Source organism: Impatiens glandulifera, chromosome 7 (assembly GCF_907164915.1).
Source record: "Impatiens glandulifera chromosome 7, dImpGla2.1, whole genome shotgun sequence".
NCBI lineage: Eukaryota > Viridiplantae > Streptophyta > Magnoliopsida > Ericales > Balsaminaceae > Impatiens > Impatiens glandulifera.
In genome coordinates, this window is record NC_061868.1 from 2638966 (window position 1) to 2655371 (window position 16406).

Sequence of the window (16406 nt, forward strand, 5' to 3'; positions counted from 1 at the left end):
TAATAATAGATCTAATTATATATATATAATAAATGATTAATAAATATGATCTTTTTCTTCTCTTTTTTTTTCAAAGTTAGATTTTGTTTTTGGTGAATTTTGGTCAGACCGATTATACGGAATTTTAAAAAAAAAAAAATTAATGATTTAAATATCTATGGTACTTAAATTTATATATAGTCAGTGTACACAAATATATACCAATTATACTCAATTTTCAACTAATTAAGTTAACATGGTACCAAATATTAATAATTTCTCAACACAACAATTAATATCATTATAAAAGTAAATAACCACAACCTTGTCAATATTAAATGTTTCAATCCAAACACGAAAGATAAAAATCACAAATAAATCTATAACTCTCAACACAAATCGAAATCAAAGAATAGACGTAAGGAGAAAGTTCCAGCGTTGGGAGAAACTCAAGTAGGGGCCGCATCGGAGCTATCAGTTGTGCGAAAGTCGAAGCCCGTGTAAGAGCTGCGTCGGGAGCCCCTTCGGACTTGGGTAGGGAAGAATTTGTGCGTTGCGTTTGGAGAACGTCGGGCGGAAGTCAGGAGACTGGTGGAACGGTCAGCGTCGTCGTCAATTTTACATGTGTTAATCGTCGTCGTCGGGAGCTGCCAACTAGGTTGTCAATTTTGCTCACGACAGGCGACGTTGTTAGGAGAGGGAAAATTTTGAAATTTAGGTCTCGATCGGGAAGAAAGAAAGAAAAAAAATTATGTATCGTTCGAATCGAAAATTTTCAGGCAATCTTTCCATCGGACCGGATTTTGCCCAATTCAAAAGTACCTCTACTAAAGTCAAAATCCGGAACAATTATTCACCCGTTCGCAATCCGACCGAGGATTTTAAAACCTTGATATAATATTTTTTATTTAAATTTTACCAAATAAAATAAAAATATTTTAACTAATAAATTAAGGAATTTAATAGTTTAAGAAAATAAAATTTATCTTTAATTTTTTTTATTAAAACCAAAATAATATGTATATGCTTATCAATCTTTCCATTTAAATTAAAACTTAAATACAATAAATAATCCAATTTTACTTTAAGACTCCAAACTATGACCTGAAACAATCATGTGTTCTACTTTCAACCATTATTCTCCACTTGATTAAAAAAAATATAGACCATGTCATTTATTCAATTATTATTTTTGCCTCTTTGATCATAAATTGTGTTCAAATTTTTGTATGCTCAATTTTGTCAAATTTATTATTTAGTAGGAAGCTATTACTTCTCATAACTTGCGATTAAATCAAGGTATTGAGATAGTTAATTATTTTTCATATTTTAAAATTATTAATTAAATTTTATTATAAAATTTTATTTTAATATAAAATTCATTTTAAAATAATCCATTTTAATTTCATAACCTAAATTTCTTCAAATAACCTCTACTAGATCATTATAAATATTATTTTTTATATCATCCAAACTATAAATATTATAATTTTTGAAAATTAACAAATGTAATATCTTTATATGATAAAAAGAAAAATCATTACCAAAACAACCCATTAAACATACAACAATCAAAAGATAAGATAGATGATAGACAAATAAAATAGTTCATTAAATGAAATGAAGTCCAAACATATTACATATAGCATCCCAACAACCAAAACACACTAAAAAATACCATAAACACTACTAGTTTTTAATTGTTCTACTTCAAGATAAGATACACTTACATATTACCAATCGACCAACCGAAACCAACCATCCAACCTTTTCAACTTATTTTGTTAATCCGCATTCTCACAAAGCTCTGCATAGTAGCAATAGATATAATCTTAAGTTAATAGATGGCTACAAAAACATAACTTTGACAAAATTATTCATGTTCACGCAAATTGTACCTCGTTTTCTTACAAATAACTGTCACCCGTCCCAAATGCAGCAGAAACAGGCTATGTTACATACCTAATTACCCTGCAAGAAACAAATTCGGAAATTTATTAAAGGTTTCTCATCCAGATCCAGAAGTAGGCCAAAGTATAGCTTACCTAAGATATATAGTCGGAACACTAGGCCTCGACAAGAGTTCCATCATCGACAAACCGAATCACAGATTTTTTTTTTCTAATACCCAAATATATTATGGGAAGTTCCACTATACACTGTGGAACCTCTCATTATTCAAACATTTCACACACAGAATGGCCCCCCAAGTGTCTCACTGACCGAAACTCATACTCATCTCAGTATATCTGCATAAAAGATTACAAAAACACAAAACAATTGTCATATAAGAAAAGTTTTAAATGTCTTGCTACTTCTAGGAATCTTGTATTTCAAACTTGCCTGCGACTATTCTTTTGTCGTTGACCAATTTCATCACCTGTGATCTCTGCATCCAAATGTTAAAATTTCAGCTAAAATAATCAAATAACCATTTATCCCTTCATCAATCAAATCTTCAACCAAAATACTAAATTAACCTTATTTTATTTTTATAACATTTAAATATTAATACATGGTATTTTAATCATTTAACCTAAATAATCTGCATTTTCATCGAACAAGGATTTCCCCAAAAATTCTACATCAAACAAGCTCTAATATTTATATATACAAGGAATGCAATTGTCAATATCAAAAGAAAACATTGGCACCTAACCTTGTGTTTGTGAAACCTTCCTTTCAGCGTTTGAGTTATCTACATTTTCTTCAATGCTGAAAAGTAATAATGCATAAGAACATAGAAACATACCATTAATATAAAATTATATGCATATCCACCAACATACCTGGAAGTTGGTGAGGATGATGCCGGTCCAGATTGACGAACATGATAAGCACCATCAACAGCAATATAAGGAGAACAGTATGGTCCCCCCATAGATCCACCAGCACCAGCTAGAACCGGTAGCCTGCATCACATATATAGAATATCATTATTCAACAAAAGATGCATATAGATGTAAAATCTAGAAAAAGAATTTGCAACACGGCATTAAAGAGGAATACATCATAGGAAAGAATTTTAAAAAAAAACAAGGCTCACAGAAGTAGATAAATACTAATAGAATCAATTTCAGGTTGACTTCCATTTAGAGTTACGCCAAATAAATGCTTCTGAAGTTTTGGAGGCAGAGAGATATGAATTTGCTCTTCCATATACAGAAAAGACAAACTACAAAACTATACAATCTAAGGGTAGGATTTAGTACCATGTCATCTCAGAGGCTCCCAATCCACGCTGTTGTTGAGCAACATAACCTGGGAAGGCCATGCCTACAGCAGGAACTCCCATACTACCAGAATGTTGTCCACCAAATGGCATAACTGCACATCAAATCAGTGACAAAATAACAATTGGACTATGCTTGGTTCTGGGAAATTGGAATTGGGGGTTCATTTCCAAATGATTAGTTTGTTTGATTATAATTGAGATTGTAATTGTAATTCCAATATAATTGAATGTACATGATTTTAAGTTTCAATTCCATCATTCTCACTTCAAAATTACATATGATTTCTCCATCATAATAATTGAATTGTAATTCAATTCCAATTCTTATGATTTTTTAAGTTTCAATTTCATCATTCTTACTTCAAAATTACAATTCTATAATTCTCCAACATAATAATTGAATTGTAATTCAATTCCAATTCTTATAAAATTGGAATTATAATTCTAATTTCAATTATGTACATCGAAACATAGCCTGTGTGTGAAATGGAGGGTAAAAGAGAGATTACCAGATAGAAGGAAGTTTTGTGAACTACTGTTAATTTTGTTTTTCCCTATTGATTGCAATGAGCGTTTACCTGGTAAGAAGGCTGGAGTAGCTGCAAAGTTCTTATCACCATGACCTGCCATATTCCCAGATGTACCAATAACATGAGCACCACCATAGATAAAACCTTTTCCACTAGCCTGGATACCCCCTCTTCCTTTTCCAACCAGAGAAGCATTGGATTTGACAGACTCTAGAGGAAGATCTTGTTCTGCATGTTCAAAAGAATCCACAGGCAAAGATGCCTCTGTTGGAGATGAGTTTTGTGACCCTCCACTAAGACTTCGGCCCAAATCACGTGCAGAAACTTCCAAAGAAGTTTGGACTCGACTTTGCGGGACACCGCGGTCTTGTGTGGGTCTATACATTTGATTTTGAGATATTCTTTGAGGAAAATTCATCTGTCTTTGTGATGCTACTCCCCTTCCTTGGGGCTTCAAATCATTAGCATTCTTGTTCGATGAAGATCCATATACTGATGGCGAAGCAGTTGATAGTTTCCCAGAAACTGACTCATGGATGTAAGGCTTTTCTATGCCAACAGAATTGGAAACAGACTTCCCACGGTTTGAAGATCCAGCATGCATGTCTCTTTTTTGTGCCAAGGGGATCTCTTTCTTTGAAGAAGCAGAAGGATAAAATGGAGGAGATGCCGAATTCAGGCTTGACGCAAAGTTTTGTTTCCTATGAGGATCTGAATCAGATTCTACATTTGGTAGCCTCCCAGAAGAAGCATTTGAAACTCTCTCATATGATTTCCTAGATGTTATAACACGGCAATAAGACATAAATCCACATAAACCAAGAGTAAGAAAAAATAACTAAATATTCAAACTATATACTACTCACTCCACGTATTGCGGAGGTGCCTCATTATGCCTCTTGATAGAATTCCCATATCTTCTTGGACCTCTACCTCTCACAATTTTTGGTACATGGGTTTGAGTATTATTGTAAGACATAGACTTGTTTCCTCTAGGATACTGACTATTCGCAGCTTGATATTTTTTGTGAGCCCCATAATGTCCCCCACCATTCCTCCTCTCCTGGGAAGCATAAACAACTCATTACTAACATAATGATTCTAACATGAAAAAATAATTAGCAGTCAGTTAAACTAGTCAAAAAGGTTCACATAGATGATTGAGACCTTGGAATTATCATAATGCCTTTCATGCAGAGTTATTTCTTCAAATTTGTCATGTCCCCATTTTCCAGCATCTTTTGACTCCCACAATTGCTTTCCTCCAAGTGTCTTCCTATGCAAGTTGAACAGAAAAACAGAAAGAAAAATTCACATCAACAAGGTCAAATAGACTGTGAAAATGATATAGCTGAAGATCCAGATGATATATTATGAGATTCTCAGGAATCAATAATTCAACGACCCTCTAAGAGATTGAGAGAAGTCAATAACAATTTAGTGATACTAGCTACATATGGTAAAAAGAATCTCAGTTCCCTCTTAAGGACAAATGATTGAATTTCAATAAAGCAATATGACAGTGTAACGAAATGTCTAATTTTCTACTCCCGATATAACTCAAGCCTCTCACAGCCATACTAAGATCTAGTGAATCATCCCATAGGTCTACATTATACACTATTCAACAATGGATTCAAATGAATTTATCGGGTAAATCAGAATCTATCAATTTGTTTAACAGCACATCTCATATGCAGCAAAATCAGTTAAGAGTAATATCTTCAAAACAAAAGGAAAAACACCGAAATGAAAAGAATCATCAACAGAACCAAGTCGCTACTGCAAATACATGAGTGAAGTTACTTGGCACCAAACAATGCGCACTTTGCTCTGGTGTGTGTTATTTTCCATCCTTTAAGTGATCTAATCTAGCTTCATTTAACTATGTCCAAGTTTCATTAAACTACCATTTATTCATACAATTGAGAATTCAGAAAACATTGCAAGCTCAACAACATTCTAGCCTACAAAACAACTATCAGAGCAATACTATTGTATTTAGCAGTCATTACTCAATGCTTGATACAAACAACTACCATAGCAATAAATCCAAATCAGAACTAAACAATGCAGTATGATGAATTTCACATAAATAGAATATACCCTACTAAGAAAGAAATAAAAGCTTGCAATACCTGTTTCTACCAGCAACGTTATCCCGAAACCTGTCATCGTGCATGTAAAATGCACCAGTAGTTGGAATAGCAAAAGGTTCAGTCTCCTTCTTCTCCTCCCCCTCCTCCTCCTCCACACCCAATTGATTCCCTCCCTCAATTTCTTGAGCCTCTAGAACAGAACTCACACCATCCCCATCGACTTCCTTATCTACAACTCTTTCTTCCCTTACATCTACCACATCTCGGACTACTTCCCACTGGTCATTACTTCTTCCTCTCTCAACATAACCCCCTTCTTCCTCCTCCTTCTCATACTCCTCCTCATCCGATTCTCCGTAATCATATTCCTCCACAGCCCCTTCATCGTCCGGTTCCCCAATCCCAACCCGGGAACCAATTCTCGTAGGAGACTTTCCAGTCATTTCACCTCCTTCCTCGTCATCGCTCGCTTCTTTCCTTCTCATAGCAAGAGACATGTTGGGTTCCTCTTCCGAATCAGTCTCGTACTCAACTTCATCTTGTCTTGAAGCCGCTATATGCTCATTCTTTCCTCCGTCCATAGATGTACAAAATCGAAAAGGAAAGAAGATTATTTGAAAACAACAAGAACCCAATGCCCTAGGATAGAGAACGAGAACGAATTGAAGTCAATGGTAAAACTGATAGATGAAGTTTTTCAGTCGCGATCTAGCTAGAGAGAGAAGCCCTAGATTTTTCGTGAAAGAAAGAAAGGGCACGGACTATGGATGTATTGTTGCCTAATCAAAGAGATTCATCAATAATATATATATAATTATATATATAACTGTCAAACTGCTAATTTTTTGTTTTCCTTCTTATTTTTTTGAAACTATTTATTTAATTTTCTTCTCCAAATGCTGAAATTATCAAGCCCTTAACAAAAATTATGTACCGAATTATTTATTATTAAAAATTTAAGAAAATTTTGTAGTAAAATAAAGAAATTATGCTTGCAGAAGATCAAAAGGGTTACTTCAACTCCACTCGGGAAGACAATGCATTGTCTGTACACAAAAGGGAAATATCATCCTTAAGTTACTCCTCCACTAATCTTTTATGTACATATGGCGCTGTCTAAGTGGATTCAGATAGTGTTTGTACATGAATAGAATATTCTGACAACCGATCAGAAGTTGTCTAATTATGTTGTGTAAGTGAAAGTCAGTAATGACATTATCTGTATATAACAGAGAAATATCATCCTTAAGTTACTCCTCCAATAATCTTTTATGTACATATGGCGCTGTCTAAGTGGATTCAGATAGTGTTTGTACATGAATAGAATATTCTGACAACCGATCAGAAGTTGTCTAATTATGTTGTGTAAGTGAAAGTCAGTAATGACATTATCTGTATATAACAGGGAAATATCATCCTTAAGTTACTCCTCCACTAATCTTTTATGTACATATGGCGCTGTCTAAGTGGATTCAGATAGTGTTTGTACATGAATAGAATGTTCTGACAACCGATCAGAAGTTGTCTAATTATGTTGTGTAAGTGAAAGTCAGTAATGACATTATCTGTATATAACAGGGAAATATCATCCTTGAGTTATTCCTCCGCTAATTTTTTATGTACATATGGCGCTGTCTAAGTGGATTCAGAGAGTGTTTGTACATGAATAGAATGTTATGACAACTGATCAGAAGTTGTTTAATTTGTTTAATGATGTTTTTTAAGTGAAAGTCAGTAATGACATTATCTGTATACAGACAGTGTTTACTGACAACAGACAATAAATTGTCTAATGATGTTGTTTAAGTGAAAGTTTACTGACAACAGACAATAAATTGTCTAATGATGTTGTTTAAGTGAAAGTCAGTAATGACATTAACTGTAAAAAAAAAAAAAGAAATGTTATCCTTTAGTTACTCCTCCGCTAATCTTTTATGTACATATGGCGTTGCCTAAGTGGATTCAGACAGTGTTTGTAGATGAGTTGAATTTACTGACAACAGACAAGAAGTTGTCTAATGATGTTGTTTAAGTGAAAGTCAGTAATGACTGTAAAAAAAAAAGGAAATATCATCCTTTAGTTACTTACATTAATCGAATGTACTGACAACCGACAATAAGTTGTTAATGATGTTGTGTAAGTGAAAGTCCGTATTAAAATAAAATTACATATTTTAATATAAAAATATTATACACTTATGATTATTGCTATACAAGTTTTGTTTAAAAGTATTTTATAAATACTTTTTCGAATTAGATTGTGTTTGGACTTTGGATTGTATTAATTCGAGTTTTATTAAATACATCTTTAATTATGATTATTCAAATATCAAAATATGATATTTTTTTATATTTTTACTTATTTCACCACACTATATTATTATTTTTTATTTTGGCCTAACATTTAGGTTATTAGTTTTTTTTTTATTATATTATTTTTTTTATGTTTTGCATCATTTAGGCAATTATTTTTTTTTCTAAGTATTTTTTTATATAAGTAAGTGATTTATAAAAAATATATTAAACATTAATTAACAAAATAAAAATAAAGTAAAATAAATAAACTTATTAAACAATTAGATAAAAAAAATATTAAATTAGATCATCCAAATCATACTCAATCTAATCCCTATTAATCAATATTACATATTGAATTACATATTTGATTAATATAATTTGAATTTAATATGAATTGTTTTTGATTAATATAATTTTAATTTAATATAAATGGAATAAAACTGATTAAATTTGACAATTTGATCACCTGTCGAAGAAGAAAAGTTTGAGAAGAGGCTATCCTCATAGTTTGAAGAAAGTTTTCTCACAATATTTTGTTATTAACTTATTACTACTTATCAGTAATCAATAAAAGAGTGTCTCCATTGAACTAAAATTCAATGCAACGAAGGAATATTGATAAGTTTTATATGGGACATTATTTTTTTTTGATAAACTTGTTTGAGTGTGTTTTATTGGGAGAAATTATGGAGTTATCTATTTTTTTGGGTGGAGTAAGGGTGAGATTCTAACTGATGATAGATGCATGCTAAAGAGACTTATCTTGGTTAGTCGATGTCGTTTATGTCTCAAAAAGATGGACATGGTCCTAATCTCTTTTTATGCAGTAAGGGTGTCGTTAGTATTTAGAGCATTACTAGTGCCGGGAATCAATGGTACATGTTGGAAAATATGGATTGAGGCGCTAAATTTGCGGGTTTAAGACATTTGTCTATATTCCGATTATTTTTGGTGTATAATTTAGTTGGAGAAAATTTTTAGAACTTTCAATAATCTTAAGCGTCCGTTCAGAATTCTTTACAATTTGAAAAACCGACATATTCGATTAGAGATTTCATTGCTCTTATGCAAAATCTTTTGCACACGTTAATTTTTTTTTTATGATTAAACGACAATTAATGTACTACAAAGAAAATGACACAGAATGGGGATTTTTTTAGTATTCAGGATTTTGAAGATTAGTTATAGGATGATTTTTTTGTTGTATTTAATTTTCATTATTTACTCTATTTATCGTGAAATGATGGAATGATTTCACCTCATAAATTTGTTCTTTATTTCAATCATTTATATAACTCAAAGTGTCATAATTTGTAATAATTTTAACTCACTAGCATAGCTAAAATATAAGAGTCATTACATAATATAACAAATGTAATGAATTCTACTTAGGGATGGCAATTCGAATAACAGGCCGTGTTTCGTGTATTTCTTGGTACACAATTTATTATGGGTTAACCCATACACAACCCCCGTTAAGCTTATCGTATTTACAGAGTCGGCCCCGAATTTTGGGCTGTCCCAGTCCCCGTTAGAAAAATGCTCGATATTTTTTGTTGTCATAGGTCGAGTTAAAAAATTTAATAAAAAAATGGTTTTTGGTGAGATTTGAACCCATAACCAAAATAAAGATTTTAAGTTTTTATCTAAAACCACTAGACTACAATATCTTATGTTTAAAATTACAATATATTTAATTAAAACCTTACTATTTTTAATAAATGGGTTGCATTGGGGATTGGGCTGCCCTACCCCGAGGGCTTGTCGGGCTTACCCGAGAGCTTGTCGGGCTTACCTTAGGGCTGGCCTTGCGTATCTACCTTTTTAACCCAAACATGAACTGTGTATTAACGGGTCGACACGACCCGTTATACACTAAATTAATTTCGGGTCAGCACATTTACACAACAAGATTTGCCACGGAAAAAATACGAAATTTATTTAATTATCTGTACATGACCCGTAAAGACACGATTACCTGTTAAACATTAAATTTTTGGGAGAGAAAACAAGTCGAAAGTCGTGCCTATTGTTGGACTGTGGCTAGCGAACAGTGAAGGGGAAGGGGAACGACGGAGTGAGATGCTGTGGCGAACGGCGGAGGCCTGTGGCTAGAACGTCGGTCTCGAGTTGGGGTCGCGAGGTTATTGTCTCAAGAGTTTGAGCACGGAGAATGAAAAAGGGAGTTGACTTGGGTGTAGGGTTGTTCAACCGACCGGTTAATTGGTTAACCGGTTAAATGGTTCCGGTTAAGACCGGTTTTGCCTTTTATTTTATAAACTGGTTAACCGACCGTTAATGGTATCGGTTTTACCGGTTCTGGTTCTACCGATTTTGGTCGGTTCCGGTCGGTTAATCGAGTTTAACTAGGAACCGATAATTCAATTTTTTAAATTAAGTAATAAATTTAAGAAATGATTTTTTTTTAAAATTATTGTTTGTACTTTCCTATACTATTCTCTATATTTTATTGTCTTTATTATAATATATTATATTATTATTATATAATATAATATATTAAAATATATTATTATTATAATATATTTTGTTGATATGAATATTTTATAATATATAATTTTATTGTAACAATATAATATACTTTATAGTTATTATGTTAACTTTTTATATGTTTATTGAGAAATTTTAAATTCATTACGTCGATTAGTCTTTGACCAACCAAGTACAAGCGAATATGATTGAATCTCTTTCTCAACGGATAGAACGGGAGGTGGAATCGATAAGTTATAATAAAATAAAAAAGATTTATAAATTATTAAATATTATTTATAATATATCTATTATTTATAAAATAACTAATACAAATTATAAAATATAAAAATGTATAATAAAAATTATTACCGGTTTACCGATTAAACCTTTAGAAAAATAGGTAAACTAAAAACTGAACCGTTTAATCAATAAAAAACCGGTTAACCGGAACCGCTAAAACCGGTTAACCAATAAATCGTTAAAATGAAACCGGTTAACTATCGGTTGGGTTACCGATTTTTTTGCACAACCCTACTTGGGTGTTTGAGGAAGGACAGGTTATTTACGGGTCAGAATCGTTATTCGTTAGACACGAATGGGTCATTATCGTGTCTAACGGGTAGACACGATAATGAACCGTACACAACGCGTTAACAAAATAACATGAGCCGTTAAAGACCGACCCAAACTTGCTAATAACGTGTCTGCTCGTGTCGTATAATCGTGTAAAAAATTGCCACCCTAAACCTAACTGACCAAACAATCCAATCTGATAACAATCATAAAAAAAAATTCAAAATGATTACAAATAGTCTTAAATAACCAATTGTTGAATCTTTTGAATTGGGTTTTCAATTTTGATAAACTGTTTATACTTTATACTATTTTACATCTTGATAATTTATTGGTTATTGAAGTTTTCTAAATAATATTTGGTATTATGGTTATAATATGTAAATCCATATTTAGATTAAATGAGAATTAAACTCCTTATACAAAAAAAAAAAAACAATTTTATAATGGGTAAAACCTTTAAAAGTGTCTTATAAGATTTCCTAGACCTGAACAAACTCTATATAAACACACCATACATGAAACTTCTAAATTGTTTTTAATCTATGCTCTATCAAAGGAAACAATTCAATGTTCAAAAAAATAAAAATAAAAACCATCTTCATACATACTATCCAATCATAAGGCAAATATTGTATTTCACAGGCTTCATTCCAATAGTTAATCCAAAGCAATCATTACTTAAAACATGTTCTTGCCTGTTATGTTTCTTCTTTCTGTCAAACAACTGCACAACAAAAACAGATCATCAATCAATTATGTTGTTCTAACCCTTGAATGAGATGATAACATTGAGCCCTTTCGTGCTAGTGGATCCGAAAAACACATTATAATTTGAATGACAACTAAGGCGATTTTCCATTTGATTGTGATTTTGGCAAAACCCCAGTTTTCAAATAGTGCTTTTCTTGTTTATAATAGTGGTTTTTTATTTCTGCACTAAAATTTGAAGAGATGTGAGGGGCTTACTAGAACGGTATCTTGATATTGGTATCTCTTTCAGTTCACGTCTTCTGCATAAGTCTTCACCTAACCAAGCCATCACTGCAAATCCGGTTCCATTAACAACCCACCAAGTTATTGATGAAGGCAAACCTCCATAGATTATGCAGATGAGTAGATGAACAATATAAAGAGTGGCTGAGAAATCTAAGCATTTCCTTGACCTCTGAACCAAATACAGCATGAAAACAGCTCTGCCAAGAAATGAACAAGTTAAGAACATTACAATCTTATCAATGAATAATGTGTTTTTCGGATCCACTATCACAATTCATACTATATACACCATTTGGAAACACTTCTTATAGAATGATAATCAATCTAACACTACAATCTTTAGAATCTAAATGAATTTAAATGAATGCTTACCCAGCAAGAGAACTGAATGTAAATGAAGCAATAACACACCAGCCAGTGACAGTGGATGTAGAAACAGTAACATAGTCAAAGAAATACACAAGACTTAACCGAGATACCCGTGTCCCAATAAGAACTGCAGTAAATCCTCCAAGTGATATATAGTATAGACATTGAAGGCAAACAATCTGGGCAATTATAAGGTAAGGATCCCATACAGCTGCACCATAGAACATGACTTTAACCTAATTCGAAAAAGAAAAACCCAAACTCCTCCAAGTGCTATATAGTAATACAGGAAACTGAACGACCTAATTTGTGGAGTTGGGTGTTAGCTCTTTGAAATACTGGGTATCAGAGAATACGTTTTACAAGAGAGTAGAGGATAAAAATATCAAACCCCAATTCCCAGAAAGTGGAAATCTCGAACATCTGATAATGAATTGGACCCTAAAAGCGGAAATAGGGTCGAAGCAGACAGAATAGTTTGAGATCAAGATGAACAACTTCTTCGTCTGTTTGTATCTCTGATTATTCCAAGAATCCCAGAGCCGATTTAGAGAGAGCGAGACCAGAACCAGAGCGATTTCTCAGGACTACTTCAAAAAAGTTTTTGTGTTAGATTAGAGAAGAAAATACCAAATCAAGGGGAAAGAAGATCATTTTTTTTTCCTATTCTAATAAATAAAAAAAAGTTAAAAGAAAAACAATTGTTATTATTATTGGATCTCTACCAGCATAGGTTAGATCTCTAATTAAAAAAAATAATTTGTTTAACTAATTGAGAAGTCTTTTCCCTTCTTCCTATAGAATGATTTTTCGTTTTATATACACCATTCATGTGAAATTTGATGTTATATTTTGTTTGATTCGGCATCTTCTTTAGTCGGATCAAATTATTTATCCCGAATTTTAATAATTCGGATAATATTCACAGCGGTTGGTGGATCGTTTGTTGTTTATACTCCAATTTCTGGATAGCTTCCAACACCTCTCAGAAGTGTTCTCAAATGTTGGTATGAATCGAGAAGCTTTTTATTTCGATATGTAATTAAAATTTTGATTTTTTCAAAAAAAAATTATTTGACCGGGTTTGATCTTCTCTATGCTTTGATTATGTGATTTATTTGTTGAGAATCATTATATATTATGTATGAACTTTATGTTGAAAGAGATCAAATCAATATAAGAATTTCAAAATTTTGAATTTGAAAATTAAGTTTTTAAAATTTTTGTGTTCTTGTTTTTAATCTAATTTTTTTTTTATCTAGTTAGCTGTTATACATGTTTGTTAACATGTTAGAATGAATCACAAGCAACTGTAATCACGTTTTGATAATGTTTGATCAAACTGAAATTGTTAAAAAATTAAGCATAAAATTGGATTTTTAAAATTTTCGTTTTCATGGTTTAATCTAGATTTGTTAATCCAATTAGTTGTTATACATGTTTGTCAATATGTTAGGATAAATTCTAAGTAAATGTTTCATTGATTTTATCATGTTTGATCAAATTATGTTTTTGAAATTTTTTGGATTTTGATTCAATTTTCAAAAATTATTTTAATATTTGAATGATGATCTTGTTTTTGGTTAAGTTCAAATATATTCATCATTTCAAAGCTAATGAAATAAAAATCAGATCTTGAAATGGCCTAATTTGAAAGATCCCAACATTTGACTTGGAAATGGTATTTTGAAATTAATCTTTATAAAGATCTTGAAATCGTGATTTATGTTAGGGCTTGTGTTCTTCATGATCATATGAACTAATTGTAGCTTACATATCATGATTTCATGATCCCAAACAAAAGATACGAGCTTCTAAAGTTTTGACCAAATCAAGAACACCTCGGTCCTACAACCGACCGAGGATCATAACCGGCGACCGAGGAACCTAGCCAGCGACCGAGAAGTTCGACCGAGGGACTTAGCCAACGACCGAGGAGTCTGACCGGTGTCCTTCAGGTCTGACCGAGGACCAGGACCGATGTTCTTTAGCTCCGAGGATTATGACCAGTGTTCTTAAGGAATGACCGAGCCCCGCGACCGATCGTTTTAGCCTAGGACCGTGGAGCCCGACCGAGTTTTTTGACTTAGGACCGAGTCCTACCCTTAGCCTAGGACCGATGTTTCTAACCTTGGACCGAACCCTATTTTAATCTAGGACCGATGATTAGGAACGGGCCTCTTAGACCTATGACCTATAGAATTAACTCTGACCCTAGACCTAGGATCGATAGCTACCTAACCTTAAGACCGAGCACCTAAATAGGTAAACTTGACTTGGGACCGAGCCTCCCAAGTCTACGACCGAGTCGCCTGAGTTTGGGGCTGAGCCTCCTGATCCCAGGACCGAGCTCTCCAGTCCTTTGACCCATGCGACCGAGCCCTAGTCCGAACCACCCCAGTTTTGACCCAGCCCGACCGAGCCTAGATCGACCAAACCGAACCCAGACCCTAGGACTTCGATCCTAAGGCCTATTTGGTTCCATTTTTCAAAATCTAAAATTATTTTTGTAATTTTGGACCTCGAACACATTTTCAAATAATCCTGAAAGGTCAGAAAATGACATTTTTTTTATTTTTGGGATGTTTCCTAAACCAATATTTTGGATAAGGCTCCGTTTGGAATTTATGTTTAAATTTTAACATTCTCCTCTGATATTTTCAGGTTTTATTAAATCAAACTACATTACAACTAGTGCACACCCCTTTTACATAATTTTGTACAATTATTTAAAACTCATCCTTGTTTAGGAGCCCTGAACTACTAATAAAGATAATAAATGTTGTTATAATTGGTTTTATAAAAACCAGACTTTGTTTATTGTAGAAGAATTTTGAAAAACGTCCTTAGGCGGATGTGAATAACATAGCGCGAAAGCCCTTTTCCAAGCGTAAACAGACAACGAACCATATTTTTTTAAAAACTCTAGTATAAATACGTTTATACACGTATCTTTTTATTGATTTTCATAAAATCTCTTGGCCACTCTGATTTTCAAATAAATCAACTTTTAAATTAGTTATGTTTGATTAATTTAAACCGAGTTTTGGTTAAATTGTTATTTAGCCTCCCAGATTATTTAAATTTAAACAAATGATTAATTATTTTTACATAATTAATTTCTTACTGTTTGAAGTATTTTTTAAATTTTTTAAAAAAATAAATGTTTTATTTTAAAAGATTTCAGACACACAAACCAAAGTTGAAACGTATTGAACTTCGAGTCACCCAGCTGATGATAAAATATTTTCCCCATATTGTCACGCGTTTGCCTCACGAGACGACACGTGCTAAGATATGGGGAGGTCATAGCCGTTTTTCGGGGACTTACAAATTTATTTAAAAAATGTTGAGTGTTATTGATTTTCAGAAAATAATATTTTTTAGTAAGAAATTTAAATATATTAATATTTAATTTTAATTTTTTTTAATAAGGTATTTTTAAATTTTAGTTAATGAATTAAATGATTTATTAATAAAAAATATATATAAAAAAATAATTTTTGATTGTATTTAAATTAAAAAAAAACTTTAAAAGATTATAAGAGTCTTTCTTTTCAAAACTATCAATCTTACCAATTTAATAAAATTAGTAGTGATTAGCATTTTAATGAGAAGTTCTGAGATTGGAATTAGAGTAATTCTAATTCTTAACTTTATACAAATATTTAAGATTAACAAATAAAATTGAAATTATAATTTTAATTAAATTGAAGTTAATGTAATTTTTTAGTTCTCAATTTTACTCATTTTAAGTTTTTAACTGGGATAATTTATATATTTTTTTAAATAAAATATTTTATTATTTAATTGTTAGAATTAAATATTTTTTAA

The 16406-nt window shown here is 32.0% G+C and overlaps 2 protein-coding genes across 2 annotated transcripts; both read right to left on the minus strand.

Moving 5' to 3' along the window:
* Positions 1-1570: 1570 nt before the first annotated feature.
* Positions 1571-6611, minus strand: LOC124945368 (protein MLN51 homolog). Its single transcript, XM_047485794.1, has 11 exons — positions 5883-6611; positions 4912-5020; positions 4611-4807; positions 3793-4520; positions 3192-3306; positions 2769-2891; positions 2639-2694; positions 2323-2368; positions 2025-2228; positions 1878-1950; positions 1571-1786 (listed from the first exon to the last, which is right to left on the minus strand). The coding sequence occupies exons 1-9, from the start codon at positions 6422-6424 to the stop codon at positions 2195-2197; spliced, it is 1950 nt and encodes a 649-aa protein (XP_047341750.1). The 5' UTR covers positions 6425-6611; the 3' UTR covers positions 1571-1786; positions 1878-1950; positions 2025-2194.
* A 5007-nt stretch (positions 6612-11618) lies between these two features.
* LOC124945930 (protein SYS1 homolog) lies at positions 11619-13188 on the minus strand. The gene is made up of 3 exons (XM_047486459.1): positions 12576-13188; positions 12174-12400; positions 11619-11931 (listed from the first exon to the last, which is right to left on the minus strand). The coding sequence occupies exons 1-3, from the start codon at positions 12797-12799 to the stop codon at positions 11924-11926; spliced, it is 459 nt and encodes a 152-aa protein (XP_047342415.1). The 5' UTR covers positions 12800-13188; the 3' UTR covers positions 11619-11923.
* Positions 13189-16406: the final 3218 nt, after the last annotated feature.